Source organism: Nyctereutes procyonoides, unplaced genomic scaffold (genome assembly GCF_905146905.1).
Source record: "Nyctereutes procyonoides isolate TBG_1078 unplaced genomic scaffold, NYPRO_anot_genome, whole genome shotgun sequence".
NCBI lineage: Eukaryota > Metazoa > Chordata > Mammalia > Carnivora > Canidae > Nyctereutes > Nyctereutes procyonoides.
In genome coordinates this window covers 58,565,159-58,580,409 of record NW_026575121.1, presented here as the reverse complement: position 1 = coordinate 58,580,409, position 15,251 = coordinate 58,565,159, and the positions used below count along the sequence as shown (strand labels likewise).

The following is a 15,251-nucleotide window of genomic DNA, read 5'->3' as shown; positions in this document are numbered from 1 at the left end:
ACTGGGAATCAGATTTCTGAGTTCTGTTCCCAGCAACATGCGGGGGTCCCCCGGTGACATACGACAAAGTCAGTGAAGCGTCAGAATCTGAATGCCCCTATCTGTGAAATGGACATAAAAGGGATACGTGAATGTTGGCGAATTGTTTAACAGTTTGCTGGGAACCAGCTTGCTCTAGTGACCTAGAAAACCATGGACTGTGGTGCAGGCTGACCTCATTTCTATTTTTGGCTTTAGCGCTGACTCAATGAGAAACTTGTAGAAATCAGCTAATCTGGCTCTCAGCCTCCATGCATTCCATGGTTAAAATGAGAATTATAAAGTCTTATCTGCACTGGGTCTCATAGTGATAGAGCCAAGTACTAATTAAGTACTAAAAATATGACACCAAATGCACTGGAAACTCTTACATTGATGTACCCCTTACATTTGTCATGTTCGGGAGACGCAGTTCAGTGCTCATTTAATTTTTTTAACCAGCTGTTTGCAGTTCACATCTATTCTGTTTTGGGTAGAATTTTCTCACATCCGAGTATTAGGGAGGAGGTCACACAATGATGGAGTGTGGTGTATCTCTATGTTCTCTGCATTCTGTGGATGTAATACACTCTTACTATTTAAGGTCAAGAATGAATATATTTGAGTAGCTTTCCAGTTGAACAAGTCTTGGTCTGAGAGTCCTTTTCTTCCCAGGTGTCTCAGGCCTTGGGGAGAGGGAGCCAGCATTCCGTGTCAAATCCTATGCCGAGGGCTCTGGGGCTGTCAGCCTCTGCTCTTCTCTGTAGATTTTCTGGATGCTGCTGTCCAAGGGGGTGTGCCAAGCTGCAGGGATTAATTTTCTGTAATCCATTTACTATTTTATTATACCCCCTGGAGTTTGTAATAATCTCCTCCACATTTACTTACACGCTGTTCTTGGGCTCTTGACTTCACCTGCAATGAGTCCTGCAGTCCATGCAAGCACAGCAGTTGGAGTCTCAAGCGCAGAACCATATTCTTCTGCGTTTTTGAAAATGTAACAAGCAGTGAATTTGCCAGCAAGTGCCAGGACTGGCTGAGTGGTTCGGAAAGCAGGGCAGCTTCTAGTCCTTGCCCTATCTCCTTCCATCTGTGCCACAGTGCAATGCTTCTCATTGGTGAATGAGAAGCATTCAATGCTTCCCTTGGTGGTCTGCTTTCTTGGGGGGGGGTGGCAAATGTGGGTGTTATGTCATGTATAGCTTGTCAGTTTATTTTCCTTTGAGCTAACGTAACTGAGGAAGTCCTGGGTGCTACATTATCCGAAGGACCTTATGCTTCTCAGAGTCAGCTGGCGATGGCTACTTCATCTGGCCTTTCGTATCTAAGGTTGGAGTTAAGTCCACATGCTGTAAAGAAAATAGGTTTTCCTGATTTTGTATTGTGATGGTGGGTGATTTTATGTTGGCCTTCCTGAGATACTGCATAATCAGGTCACAGGCTCTCCAATGCCTCTGGGAGAAATTCTGTTTTCAGGGTCAGTGGACACCACTTTTCTCCATGCTCTCATGCTTATTGAATTGTTGCTTAGTGTCTTGGGCTCACAGAGCCTCAATCAACCTCATTGCCATCCAGGTTGGGGCTCAGGACTGAGCCTTTTTGGACTATCCCTTTTTCCTTTTTGAGTGTATTACAGCCACGCGTGTGTATTCAGGTGTACAGCCACCTGAATAGAAATATTTTAAAAATAATGTTCCTTATGTTTTTTGCTCCATGAGGATAGAGACTACAATTAAACTTGGATCATACCTTTGCAAGAAACACTTAAAGGATGCTTTTGAAAGCCCGTCATCAGCTTGCGGATTGTCTGCATCTCATGCTCAAGCTTGCCCCTTGAGCTCTCTCTACACACCTTCCGAGGTCCAAAGGAAAAACTTGACTGTCCATCTGCTTACCGAGTCTTAGTGCTGTGCCTGCTGGTAGTAAGATCCCATTAGTTGAATGAGAGCTCCATCAATTCAGTGAAAACAAAAAAAAAACCAAGTATTCATTATTTTATTTACCCAATAAACTGCTTAGCATTTAGCATGTAGTATGTAGGAAGCATTGTGCCAGGTGTTGATATGAACACTCCTGTCCTCAGAGAGCTTGGAATGCAGTAGAGAAAAGCCTCCCGAAATAGGAGTTAGTTCGCCGCGCTGGTGTTCAGATGCCCGTATAGATTTGCACGGTGCTGGTTGGCACTGGAGGGGTGAGTACCAATTCATTTCCTCCGATCCAGCCTGCCTTCTGTCTGACCTGCTGCTGCTCCTCTGCAGGGTGAAAGAGGACTCCCAGGGCTGCAAGGTGTCATCGGATTTCCTGGGATGCAAGGACCCGAGGGACCACAGGGGCCACCAGGACAAAAGGTAAGCTTGCCGTGTCATTCGGGGGAGACAGGCATGGATTTAAGGTGATCTGCATTTGTGTCATGGTGGCATTTCTGTTTGGTTCCAGGGTGATACTGGAGAACCCGGACTGCCTGGAACGAAAGGGACAAGGGTGAGTACAGTCATCACTTGGGTGGATGACAGTATGATGAGGCATGATGCGGTGTTGCCTCTGGGAGAGGGCTCTCCCAGTAGTCCTGGGGGGCGTCCCTCACCATCCCTTCTCTGTGCCCCTCTGTCCCCTGCCTCTCTGCCTGGAGCCCTGTGCACCCGTGGCCTGTGTGACCGTGACCACTGATGAGAGCATTAACCATGGCTCTACTCCCACTCTTGTGGCTGCTGCTCTTGCCCCTGCTTCTCCCATTTGTTCTTCCTCAGGGGTTCTCATGGGTGCTTTCTAATTTGGGGAGGGGAGAAGATGTGTCCACAAGTCATTGAAGGAAAGGGCATCACTTACTATGAGAAGTGATGACATTTCTACAGCCCGCCTTGCTCTGCCTTCTTCACCTTCTACTTTGGTTTTGCTACTTCTGTTCATGGGAAATGTAGAGATGAAGACCTTTGAAAGCATGTTTTGAAAGTGGAAAAGCAGAAAGACGTTGTGAACGTCTCACTCTGCTGTCGTTACCCAGTTGGGAGGGACGTTGCTGGCATGCCTGAGCCATTGTTGGGCGGGAGTTAGTGGACACGGCCCCGAGCTCTCTTTGGTGGGGAAGACCCAGAGTTCCACTGGGAATAACTAGGAATAATCATGATTCATCTTAGAAACGCTTCTCTCCACCAATTTGACATTTTAATGTAAATTATGTATATTTATGTAACATATTTATTTATATAGCTTCCGCATATATATTTTGCATACATATTTAACATATACGTGTATATATTAATATATATATTATGTATATATAAAATAAAATAAACGTATTTTACCTAGAAATCACAAAGTGTGAAGTGAGGACAGTTATTCTGTGAGGGTGCAGCCTTGACTTCAGAAGTAGTTAGAGTCAGCTTCGGATGTAGGACTGCTGCCTTTGTGGGCTGTGAACCTCAGCTGCCTGCCCTGCTGAATGCCCTGTGTGCTGAGTGGGGGTGCTGCAGGCAGCAGCTCTGGCACCCTTAGCCGGGTGGGTGCAGTGGGAGTATGTGAGGGTACCCAGCACTCAGTGCGTTCTCTCATTTCTACCCTTACAGGGACCCCCAGGAGCATCGGGTTACCCTGGAAACCCAGGACTGCCTGTATGTATCTAAAATACGTGTACTTCCTTAGTGAGACGTTTGACTGGAATGACAGCACCATTGAATGATCCTTTTCACTTTATTAATTGCAGGGCATTCCTGGCCAAGACGGCCCCCCCGGTCCTCCAGGTATCCCTGGATGCAATGGAACAAAGGTAAATTTGGGACTAACACCCCTCCCCCATGTTCAGGCTGCCCAGCATCCCATGTTGAGAAGTCAGACAGTGTTGTCCTGTGAGCATGGTTTTAGTTGTCCCAGTTAGAAAGTTACTTGCCTCAGAGCGCTCTTTATTTGAGGAGGAGATATAGTTTCCTCATATTTAACATTCAAGAAAGACGTAATCATGCCTTGCTTTTTTGTGGACTCTTATCCTGCAGTTGCTTTAAACAGTAAATTTCTCGCCAATCATCTGTTACGAAAGCAAATAAGAAAATGCTATTATTAATCCTTGTCCCCATGAATTATATTCTCGAATAGAGTTCTTCTATCACGAAGTAGAACTGAGCAATATGGCTGGTAACAGATAATTTTTAGAAAATGATTTTGAGCAGCAAGTGACGTCTCTCCGAAGGGGAAGACAGAGTAACTGGTGAGGACACCTGGCATGAGGCCTGTGTGCCTCGCACCCGACTGACTCTTTGCTGTCTCCTCAGGGTGAGCCAGGGCCTCTGGGGCCCCCGGGTTTGCCTGGATTCACTGGAAATCCTGTGAGTATAGCGCTGTCTGCATCAGAAGTTCCCTCTTCTGTTGTAATTCCTCTCTTCTGTTCCATTTCCTTTCCTTTCTGTTTCTTGCACTTCTGTCTTAATGCTAATGATGTTTTGGGAGAAATGAAACTGATGCCAACCTTGTCTTTTCCAGGGACCACCCGGGTTACCAGGAATGAAGGTATGTACTTATGCTTGGCTAGGTTCCTTGCAGGAGTCTATGTAAAGCAGGTGCCAGGTCATCTTGATTGACTGATTGCCTGTTCGTATATTCTTCTAAATTCTGCTCTGTTGAAAGAGTGTCTCAGTCATGTGCACAAATTCAAATTTTAGGATGTAAACTTGAGACACTGGGTGTAATTTCTGTGTGATTATGGGGGCTGGCATGTCCAGGATCTCCAGGGCAGGGTGGCAGGCTAGAGACCCAGGGAAGAGCCAGAGACCCAGTTCAAAGGCTGCCTGGAGGCAGAATTCTCTCTTCCGTGAGGGCAGTCAGGGGTTTCCCCCCTTTCTTGAGGCCCTCTGCTGATTGGACGAGGCTCACCCACATTACAGAGAATAAGCTACTCTGAGTAGATGCTACTGATTTTAATGTTTATCTTAGCTTAAAAATACCTTCATGGTGACATCCAGACTGGGGCTTAACCAGATATCTGGGTACTGTGGCCTGGCCAAGTAGACACATTTCTGTCACAACCTGCTTTTATAAAAATGCTCATCCCAGGTCTTTTTGTGAAAGATAATCCTTTTTACATGAGAAGGCAAGGCATGGAGCCTATGGCCCTGATCTGCACGCTCTCCCCATGTATGTGGGATGGCCACGCGCAGGTGCTGTAGCTCCTTCACTAGCACCTCCATCCCAGTCCAGCGGAGTCGAGCCTGCAGCACCTCATGCCAGTCAGCGATACAGTGGCAGTGAATAGGAGGTGGGCAGTGTGTGTATTCCAAGGGTAGACAGAGCCTAAATCCCAGGTTCCATCATACCTGTAATGCACACCTCTCATTCAACAGGTTCTCAGTTTCTTTACAGAAATATCAGTATTTGTGACTTTCTTCTCTTTCCTTTTTTCATCCCATAGGGAGATCCAGGTGAAATCATTGGCCATGTGCCTGGGACCCTGCTGAAAGGCGAAAGAGGATTTCCTGGACCCCCAGGAACACCAGTAAGCATTTGCTAAGTAACTATAAGCACATGCAGTCTCTCCTTGTTCCTGTTTAATTCTTCTGTTTGCAATGATTTACAGGGCTCGCCAGGACTGCCGGGGTTGCAAGGTCCTGTTGGCCCTCCAGGATTTACTGGACCACCAGTAAGTTTTGGGGGGGGGGACCTCATGGCATCTCTCATTGAAAGAACGACTGTTGAGGCATGAAAATAAATCCAGTGTGATGACGGCTTTATGTCGCTATGATCTCTCTTCATCCGGATTGGAGATGAGCTGCTTTCTTGGGCAAGTGTTTGACTGGCACTTAAGATGCACCAATTCCAGAGCCGTGGGGGGGAAGGCTAGCAATGGCAGCACATGCCAAGACATCCCACACAGACAGGGGCTGGGCGGCTGCCAGCGATACTGTGGCCTGAGGAGGCCAAGCTCAGAGGTGGACAGGCCAGCTGTGCCCTGGAGATGGACTTGTAGGAACAGTCACCCCAGAGGCCTGGCTCTGTTAGGGGCTATGGACGCAGACCAGACAGCAGTGGGAAGCTGTGCTGCATTTGTAATGAGGACTGAGCACCCAGAGATAATCTACCCCCACACCCAGGCTCCACCCTCCCACTTGCACATTTTGAGAGCACAAGAGAGTTAATATTAACGAGACTCATCTATTTGTCAAGGGCCTTGTTTACTGGCAGTGAACGAGATACCCCAGACTGTGGCATCCTCGGATTAGCCTCATGGTCCTTGAGAGATTTTCAGGCCTGCCTGCCTTCCTCTCCCTCCCCTCGTTCCATCCCCTCTTCCCTCCCTATCAAATCCAGCAATTCTTCTGCCCATTCTTGCACTTGTAACCTCTTTTATTCTTGTGAACAAATGGACTCATTTTTGTGAGGAAAGAATGAGTAATTTTTTGCTTTTAATGGTTGACAAGCACTCTGAAATCTTGTTGCAAACACAGGATGGTTTTTACTTCACTAAAACCTACCAATTTGAAGAACTCACTCAACTTTTTTGATAAATGGTTATATCCAACGTGGACGAACACTGTTCTGGGCTGGAAACTCTAGGGTCCTTGGAGAGTTTGGCTGAGAATTGCATTCAGCGCCTGTGCTCCTGGCACATTCTTGGATCATTGGATTTCACAGGGCAGTGCCTGAGACTTTGAGGTGTTTCATCCCTGTTAATTGTTGTCCTGGACTAATTACCAGTTACTTTCCAAATTGTATAGATCCAAAGCACAGAAATGAAATTTAAATATTTAACAAATATATTACTGGATCAGTCATGGGAACTGTAAGATAACCCCAGTAAAAAGAAGTATGTAAAGCTTACCGGGGTTGTGAGTGATATTTAACTAAAATGCTCTTTCTTACAGGGTCCCCCAGGCCCTCCTGGCCCTCCAGGTGAAAAGGTAAAGATATTTTTCATTTGACTTTCTTTGGCATTTGTATAAGACTACCCCGAAATCACCATAGCTTACTCTTTAAAGTCTCTTTAAACAGTTTTGAAAAATTATAATTTCTTTATCTGTCTCCGTTTAACTCTGTCCACCCACCTGTCTCCACCCATCCATCCATCTCATTCATCCATCCACCAATTCCCATCCATCCATCCATCCATCATCCATTTCTTTTTTTTTTTAAAGGGCTTCCTTTTTTTTTTTTTAAGATTTTATTTATTTATTTATGAGAGACACACAGAGAGAGGCAGAGACACAGGCAGAGGGAGAAGCAGGCTCCATGCAGGGAGCCCAACACGGGACTGGATCCCAGGTCTCCAGGATTACGCCCTGGGCTGAAGGCAGTGCTAAACTGCTGAGCCACTGGGGCTGCCCCATCCATCCATCTCTGTCCATCTGTTCTCATCCATCCATCCATTCCTTTCCATCTCCATCCATCCATCCACCTTTCCTTCCATTGACCCCTTCCTTATTATTTTGATATCTCTATTCTTTCCCTTAGTTTTCTATGGTCAGATTTTAAAAGCCTTAAATTAAAAAAAATTTTTATAGATTTTTCAATAATACTTTTAGAAACTTTAAAAAATATACTGAATATAATGCAATCACACCTTTGTTGAAAATTTTATGTTAATTGTTAGAAGCTCTTGCCTTAACAGTACCCTCTTGTTACATTTTATGTGATATTTTATGTATATTTATTAGATGATTTTGAGCAAGGTAGACAACTCTAATAACGGAAGCCTAATTTTTCTTTGACAGGGGCAAATGGGTTTAAGTTTTCAAGGGCCAAAAGGTGACAAGGTGGGTACACATGGCTCTGGAGCGTTTTCATGTTTGAAATCACAGTTCTAAGTATAATGGAGTTTCAGCCTCTGGACTTCCTCTTGGACCCTTCTCATCATAATTACCTTTCTCTGTATATTCTTTATTAGTGTTTTCCCTAAAACGTACAGCTAGAATTCACTGACATTTTCTACCTGTCATCTGACCAGCAGAGAAGACAATGAAGTCATTAATTCTAGTTCTTTGTACATCAAGTTCAATCAGAATGTTCTTAGGCAATGATAAAGCCAGACCTAGACTTTATTATAAAAGTTAGTTGGCTCTTAGTAGCATAACTACTAAACTCTGCAAAGATGGAAGGCCATTTTACCTAAATTGGGAGGGAGGGAGCCACAGAAGCGAGGATGTGCAGCCTGGAGCAGAGCAGAAATGAGGCCAGCGCTGGGTCCCTGAACCTCTGATGATCTCTCCACCAGTTCCCTGGATAAGACCACAGAAACCGGCCTGAGCCCAGTGGGGATTCTGGGGATCGTGGCCACATCTGCCATAGGGCCCATGTTCTCCATTGTTGTCCACGCTGGTGTAAAGACCACCAATGGCAGATGCCAGGTGCAGCTGAGGCCTGGGGAGGTCTGGACCCACTATTAGCCAAAATGTGCAAATTTGGTCCAATCTTTCCATTAACCTCACTGTAAAGTGACCCTGCAAATCTTGCCATTGAATTTTGTGGATCTCACTCATTGATTTGTAGCTGGGATTCTTCTGTACTTCTAGTTGTACCTAGCAGTTAGGTTGCCTGAGGAAGAAAGTTCTGGATGGTTCTCTTCCTTTTGGGGTACCTAAGATACCTTCTTTCTCCCCAGGCTCTATTGGCCCCCCTCCTCCATGCCGTCCAAGTGCGATAGGACAGCATATGCGTCCTGCTGTGGACCATATACTGTGTAAATATAGGCATGGTCCGGACATACACACATGCAGAGATGTGTCTAATGGGTGTTCAGTTCTGTTACTAGTTGAGGTGTAGGGATTTTCCTGACTCCTGAGAGGTGAAAGTCTCTGGCTTCATGCCCTTACTGTGCCATCTTCCTCCTGAAACTTATATAGAGTATAATTTTCATTCTTTAAAATAGATGTTTTGTTTCAGAGTTTTCCCACCTCTGCATTTTCTTCTTTGCGTACTTCTGTTTATGTCTGATTTGTTCCCATTGTTTGCATCAACAGGGTGACCAAGGGGTCAGTGGGCCGCCAGGAGTGCCAGGACAAGCTCAAGTTCAAGAAAAAGGAGACTTTGCCACTAAAGGAGAGAAGGTACAAGATGGATTTGACCAGTGAAGACTGGCTTTCTAATTTTGCACAAATTGAAGGGATAGAGAGAAACTGGGTCAAAATTCAGTTTCTCCGGTTACATTCACCAATGGCATGCAAAACAGGTTTATAGACCATCCCACAAAATACAAGCATCTTGAGTGCAGAGGCAGCTGGGTTGGAGGAGCGCTGACCCCCCCCACGGGTTGGGGCTGTGCGGGGGCAGCAGCAGGGAGACAGGTTGAGGGGTGAGTCACAGTGGCCACGGACCCAGCATAATTAACCCACAACCATGTCAGTGTTGGGACGTGACTACTGGGCACTAAAGAGAATTGCCTTGTTAATATATTAGGAGAAGGGATTTTTTTTCCTTGTATGTGTTCAATGTAGCATAGAAAAATCAATATTGCCATGAGTACTGACAGCTCACTCTCTTGCTCTTTTTAAAAAAATCCTTGTAGGGTCAAAAAGGTGAACCTGGATTTCAGGTAAGCACTACATTCTTGTTTATCATTATTTTGAATGAACGTTCATAAAGAATTGGCTTAAGGTTAAAAGCTTACTTACTTTCCATGTAATATTTACTTCATTCAATATTTAATATTTTACTTAACTATCCTAACGAACCTCTCTTTGTTCTTTCAAGGGGATGCCAGGGGTTGGAGAGAAAGGTGAACCTGGCAAACCAGGGCCCCGAGTAAGTGCCTTCAAAGTCTTTTTGCTCCTTTTACTGTAAAATTGTGTTCCCCCTGTTCCTTGGGCCCCAGATTTACAGAGACAGGAGTGGAAGAGGCTTGTAGGGCTCTTCTGGTTTCTCCCTGTCCTCTCCTGGAGGGCTCTCCTGAGCCCTGTGAGCAGGAATGTGGGGGCCGCCTGCATTTCAGAGTCTGCCTGCCCACCTGCCAGCTCCTCGTTGAAGGTCCCCATCTGCTTGCTCAGAGCACTTGATACCCTTTCCCGCTGCTTTCTGAGTGGCCAAGAGCTGAGATGCTCTGGTGCCTCCCACCCCTGCAACCTGGTGACCAGAGCCCCTCCTGAGGGTTCCAGCCTCCACCCTGCAGGGATGTGCAGAAACTTCTATTAAAACGAATCCTCTGCCTGCCAGCTACCAGACCCTGGCCATTCGGAAAACTTCTGCATTGTTCACTATGTGGGCAGATAGAATGCTGGCCTTGGGAGATTTGGGGCTCACCAGGTTCTGTTGTTTAAAAGTCAAAAAGTCCTTTTCTGCTATCCCTTTCCGTGGTTGCTCTGTGTAGATGCATATGCATTCCTCTGGTATCGTGGGCTCATGCAGAGAGGTTCCCAGCCTGGGTGTTGGGGCGTGCTTGTTTTTTCTTTTGTGAAATACTGATGTCTCCATATTTGTTGTACAGGGAAAACCTGGAAAAGATGGTGAAAAGGGAGAAAAAGGGAGTCCAGTAAGTATTTCTCTGTAATTTTTAAGAAGAGACAGTTGCCTTGGCCAGCTTACAATGGGTGCTTTCCGTGTCCCACTGCAGGGCTTTCCAGGCGACTCGGGGTATCCGGGACTCCCAGGCCGTGAAGGTTTCAAGGTAAGCCGAGACGCTGTGGAAGCTTTCCCCTTCAGTCTGTTAGTTTCCTAAGGCGCTGTGGACTCACATAATATAAATTATTGATGTCCATATGAACAATGCACAATTTAATTTCATGGTTTTAGTTATGCGTGTGATGTTTTAAAAAGGGGAACAGAAAATGTTCTGCTCTTTCAAGTTTTTATGTCTTTTTTGTTGTAGATGAATGGTACCTGGTTAAGAATCAATCAAAAATGTAGATAGAGTGGAGAAAAGCAAGCTTGTCTAATTTTTCCATTACCCGCTCAGAAATGGTCAGAATGTGCAACCCTCCTGTCTGTGCACGGGCACACGCCCCTCTAACACAGGGCGGATTGTGGTGCATCCTGCCTCCTCACTTAATGACATGGCGTGGATGCATTTGAATGCCCGCACACAGTCACTGGGGCCACCCTGCGTCCATGCCTTGTGCTGCGTGATGTGTGTGGTCACACCCACATGCTTATGAGCACAAGTATTTGTTTACTTGTCCGATCATGTCCACGTCCTGGATTGCTACAAGGGTCCTTTTGGAGTCAGTATTTAAACTCTTTTGTATTGAGATTTTCACTGTATGCCACCAAATTGCCCCTGGAAAAGAACATTCTTCTGTCGGGGGGTCCCTTTTTTTGACAACTGCTTGTTATCAAACTTTACAAAATGTATGTCAATGTGATAGGCAGCAAAAAACTCATTGCTGCTTTACTTTCCTCTTGTAATCATGAGACTAGGTAATGTAAATCTTTGCTAACATAAGCAATAGCTTTGGAATAGCATCCCCAGCAGTGACTCAGGGAGTGGACCTCAGAGCTTATTCATGAAAGCCAGGGACAAAAGGAAGGATCCTTTACTGATACTGTAACTGTTTTGGGAAAGTCAAATCTCAGTAGATTTTAAAAGATAAAAATGTTTAGAATTTATTAGCTAAGCTATTTAAGTCCCATTGATATTTCTTAAGTCTCATATTCAAATAAGAAAAATCCAAAAAAAAAGAAAAATCCAAACAGCTAATTCTGGTTTACTGCTAAAGGTGGGGAACTATATTCATGTAATCTGTGCAGATTTTAGGACTTTTATAGAGATTACTGTGATGACTTATATAAGACCATTACATATAACAGGATTAATTTCATTTTTTATAAGATTTTATTTATTTATTCATGAAAGACACACACACACAGAGGAAGAGACATAGGCAGAGGGAGAAGCAAGCTCCCTGAGGGAGCCTGATGTGGGACTCAATCCCAGGACCCCGGATCACGACCTGAGCCAAAGGCAGACGCTCAACTACTGAGCCATCCAGGCATTCCTAAAGGGATTAATTTCTTTGGTTTTTTTTCCTAATATGAATGAAATTAAGCCTCAGAGTGATTAGAACTTACCCACCCGATGTTTTCAGGTAATGCTGGATTTTAAGGGGAACGATGAAACCATAAATATCCCTTTATTATGACTTCCAGTGCAGGTTTAGACAGTCTTATACCTAAAAACCTCTAGTAAAATGATTCCTTTAAGGGAATATATTTAGGAATCAAAGGCTTTCACTCCATTTATTTTCATTTTATTGAAAAGCCACCAGATACTAATTCAGCCTAGGACTGATTCTGTTCATGTTGCCCGAGGGAGCATGCAACCAAACACAGTCCTGTGAGCTCCTGTGTCATGTGAATAATCAGACTCCCCGTTATGAATTGCAGAAATCTTTATTTCCATGCCTATGCAAAGCAGAGTGACATGCATTCATGTTTGTTCTAATGGGTACGCAGCACTTTAAGCTCTTCACTGTGAGGGGTGTTTCGGAGAGGAAAGAAAATACCGTGAGCACAGTCTGTGTTTTTGCAGGAAAGGAAGTTGAACCCTGCTTTCTGCAAGACAGTCTGTATGGTCGAAAAACACAAGTGTGTTTTCTTTTGTAGGGAGACAAAGGTGAAGCAGGTCCTCCAGGCCCACCCGGCATTGTGAGTAAGAGTCATGTTTGGTGGTCCCCAAGGAGCTGGGGCTGTGTGCCCCCACAGCATTCCTAGAATGATGTCTGTGTGGAAGGAGGGCACACGCTATTTAAGATAATAAGCTTATATTCTGTATTGTGTGGTGTCTGGTACTTACTTCTTATTATATCTCGATAGTTTCTGTATTTCCTCGACCACGGACAATGACAAGACTTGCCCGTAGATAACGATAGGAGCAGAACATTTTGAAACTTTTTTTTTTTAAATGGTCCATTAAGGAAGATGTTAGAAGAAACCAATGCTCCATAATTGGGCTCTCCCTAGCAAAACATTTTTATGTCCACCGAGAGCATTTTCCTTCTTAACCATGTGCATATTTTTACATGCGGGCCATCGGTGTATGCAGTGATTTTTTTTTTTTTTTTTTTAACAAATAAACCTTTGTGTTTGCACGTTACCTTGGAATGACCATCTCCGGTCACCTGTCAGAGAGGGCTGCTGGAGCCTGCTGCCCCATTCTGTCCTCAGTCTTCTTTGGAATGATGGAAATGTTGTGTCATTTGCTGCGGAGCAGGGGCTGCTGCCGGTGGCGCGGAGCCCAGTGGTCTTTCTCGCCTGCACCCCATGTGCGTGCGCGGCCGTGAATGGTGTTTCCTTGGGCTGCACTCCCAGGACCCCGATGGCTGTGGGTGAGGCCAGAACCTCCTTCCCGGCGGTCGCAGGGCCCCCTTTCCATAGCTGTGATCAGCAGCCACAGCTGAGCCACCTGTTTGTATAGTCACCTCATCAGATCTTAATAACACCTGTTTTAATTGCTACAGACTATTTTAAGGACAATGTGCAATGTTTGACTTTGTCATTTTCCTTGAATTTCTCTGATTTAGAGTCATGGTGACCTAGTTCACAACTTTGTAATGTGTTCCTCCTGGCCTGTGTCCCTACATCCTTGAGGAAGTTCACACTATGGACCATTTAAAAAAAATTAAAAAACAAAACTCAGCACAACAGAAAACCTCTTCCAGTAAAAAATTTGCATGTTCCTGTTCTTTCTCGCCAGGGGAAATCGGAGGGTGCCGTGAGAGTACTCTTTTGAGTAGACTGTTCAGTTTACGGCTTATATGGACAGTTAGAAATTCCAAACCCAAACCTCACAATTCATATGGTTCTAATCTTGTGTCACTGGTGGAGCTCCTGCCTGGCCGCTCCTTACAGGAGGGAGCAGGGTGGGGGGCTGTGTGTTTGTCCCCACTTTCTATGTGCTCACAACCCCCCCCCCCACGCTATTCTTTACTCTCACCTTTCTTGAAAGAATTTGGAGGGGTGTTAGTGTCTTCATCTGCACTGCACGCCCCTGCCCCGGCCCCCACGGTGATCTTCTCTCCTGTCATTCAGGCCATCGGCCCTGGACCCTTGGGAGAGAAAGGAGAGCGTGGGTACCCGGGTGCCCCAGGGTTGAGAGGAGAGCCAGGCCCCAAAGGTATGTCCACCACCTCCCCCTTCCCTCCCTCCCCCTCCCTCTCCACTCCTCTGTCTTCCTTCCCTCTGTATCCTCCCCCTTCCCTCCCTCCCTCCTCCTCTTTCTCCCTTTTCCCTCCCTCTCCTACTCTTCCTCCCTCCTTCCTTCTGTCCTGCTCTTATCCTTTACCTTTCTTCCATACTCCACCTGCATGCTCATGCTTTGGTAGCCCCGGTGGGCCTTGAAAGATTGTGTGGTGATTGAGGCTCTCAGACTCCTGGCACTGGGGGCTCCCAGAGCCCATCTTCGTCCAGCTCTGTGGGGCCAGGGAGCTGTGTTTCCACCAGTGTCCTATGCCCCCCTGACCCTGGGCCTCCTGGACACCAACACACAGGTTCCATTTGTCTGACTCTCTCCTTCTCTTTTAAGGTTTCCCAGGATTGCAAGGCCAGCCAGGCCCTCCAGGTGAGCATCCTTGGCTGATTGGCTTAGAATAGCTGTACAACATCTGTGTGGTTTATACCCCGAACATGTTTGTCGTGTACTTGGGCGATTCACAAGAAGTGACCACCCATTCTGTTGCATGTTTTTCTAGTTAAGACAGCGAGGTGCATTCACAACTGTTTGCTCTGGAAGTCATAGGAGATCATGAGGTTATGGATGTTCCTGGGGGTTCTCAAGTCCCACCTTCACTCCCTGGCTTTGACCTGCCCCCTGGCATCCCCCCAGCCCCTGGCCCCCCGCTCAAGGACGCAGGCATCCCCCAGCCCCCTGGCCCCCTGTGTCTGCAGGCCCTGCATGTCCGCAGCCCCCTTGGTGTCAGTGCCCATGCTTCCTGTCCCCAGAGTGTCTTTGTTTCTCCCTTGGAACCACACTCAGCTGAAACCTCCCTCCCTGTCTAATTACCTCTGACCCAGCCTCTCAGTGGATTCCCACCTGGCTCGCTTGTACTTAGTGTGTGATTGTATCACTCCTGCTGCTTGGTTAGTAGCGGGATTCCTGTGTGTGTGCAAATGCTTGCGTGTGCAAATGTCTGTGTCCTAACATCTATGCACATGTTTGCATGTGCTCCCCCAGTCCTTGGAGTGGATCATAAAAGCCATGAGGGAAACCCACATATGCCCCAGAATCCACACCACAGCTGAGCACCTGCAATCTGTATTCTTTTGGTTTTGTATGTTTTTTATTTATTTTTGTGTTTTATTCTTTTTAATTATTTCACCTTCTCTTTCTG

General features: G+C 45.9%; 1 protein-coding gene across 1 annotated transcript in view; it reads left to right on the top strand.

Moving 5' to 3' along the window:
- Positions 1–15,251, top strand: part of COL4A1 (collagen type IV alpha 1 chain) — a 136,422-nt gene that overhangs the window by 80,619 nt on the left and 40,552 nt on the right. The window contains exons 3-20 of the mRNA XM_055335740.1: positions 2,277–2,366; positions 2,455–2,499; positions 3,582–3,626; positions 3,719–3,781; positions 4,281–4,334; positions 4,489–4,515; positions 5,414–5,497; positions 5,579–5,641; positions 6,864–6,899; positions 7,710–7,751; positions 8,955–9,041; positions 9,500–9,526; positions 9,685–9,735; positions 10,415–10,459; positions 10,541–10,594; positions 12,529–12,570; positions 13,954–14,038; positions 14,447–14,482. Coding sequence (XP_055191715.1) covers positions 2,277–2,366; positions 2,455–2,499; positions 3,582–3,626; positions 3,719–3,781; positions 4,281–4,334; positions 4,489–4,515; positions 5,414–5,497; positions 5,579–5,641; positions 6,864–6,899; positions 7,710–7,751; positions 8,955–9,041; positions 9,500–9,526; positions 9,685–9,735; positions 10,415–10,459; positions 10,541–10,594; positions 12,529–12,570; positions 13,954–14,038; positions 14,447–14,482 — 976 coding nt within the window. The remainder of the gene's footprint in view (positions 1–2,276; positions 2,367–2,454; positions 2,500–3,581; positions 3,627–3,718; positions 3,782–4,280; positions 4,335–4,488; positions 4,516–5,413; positions 5,498–5,578; positions 5,642–6,863; positions 6,900–7,709; positions 7,752–8,954; positions 9,042–9,499; positions 9,527–9,684; positions 9,736–10,414; positions 10,460–10,540; positions 10,595–12,528; positions 12,571–13,953; positions 14,039–14,446; positions 14,483–15,251) is intronic.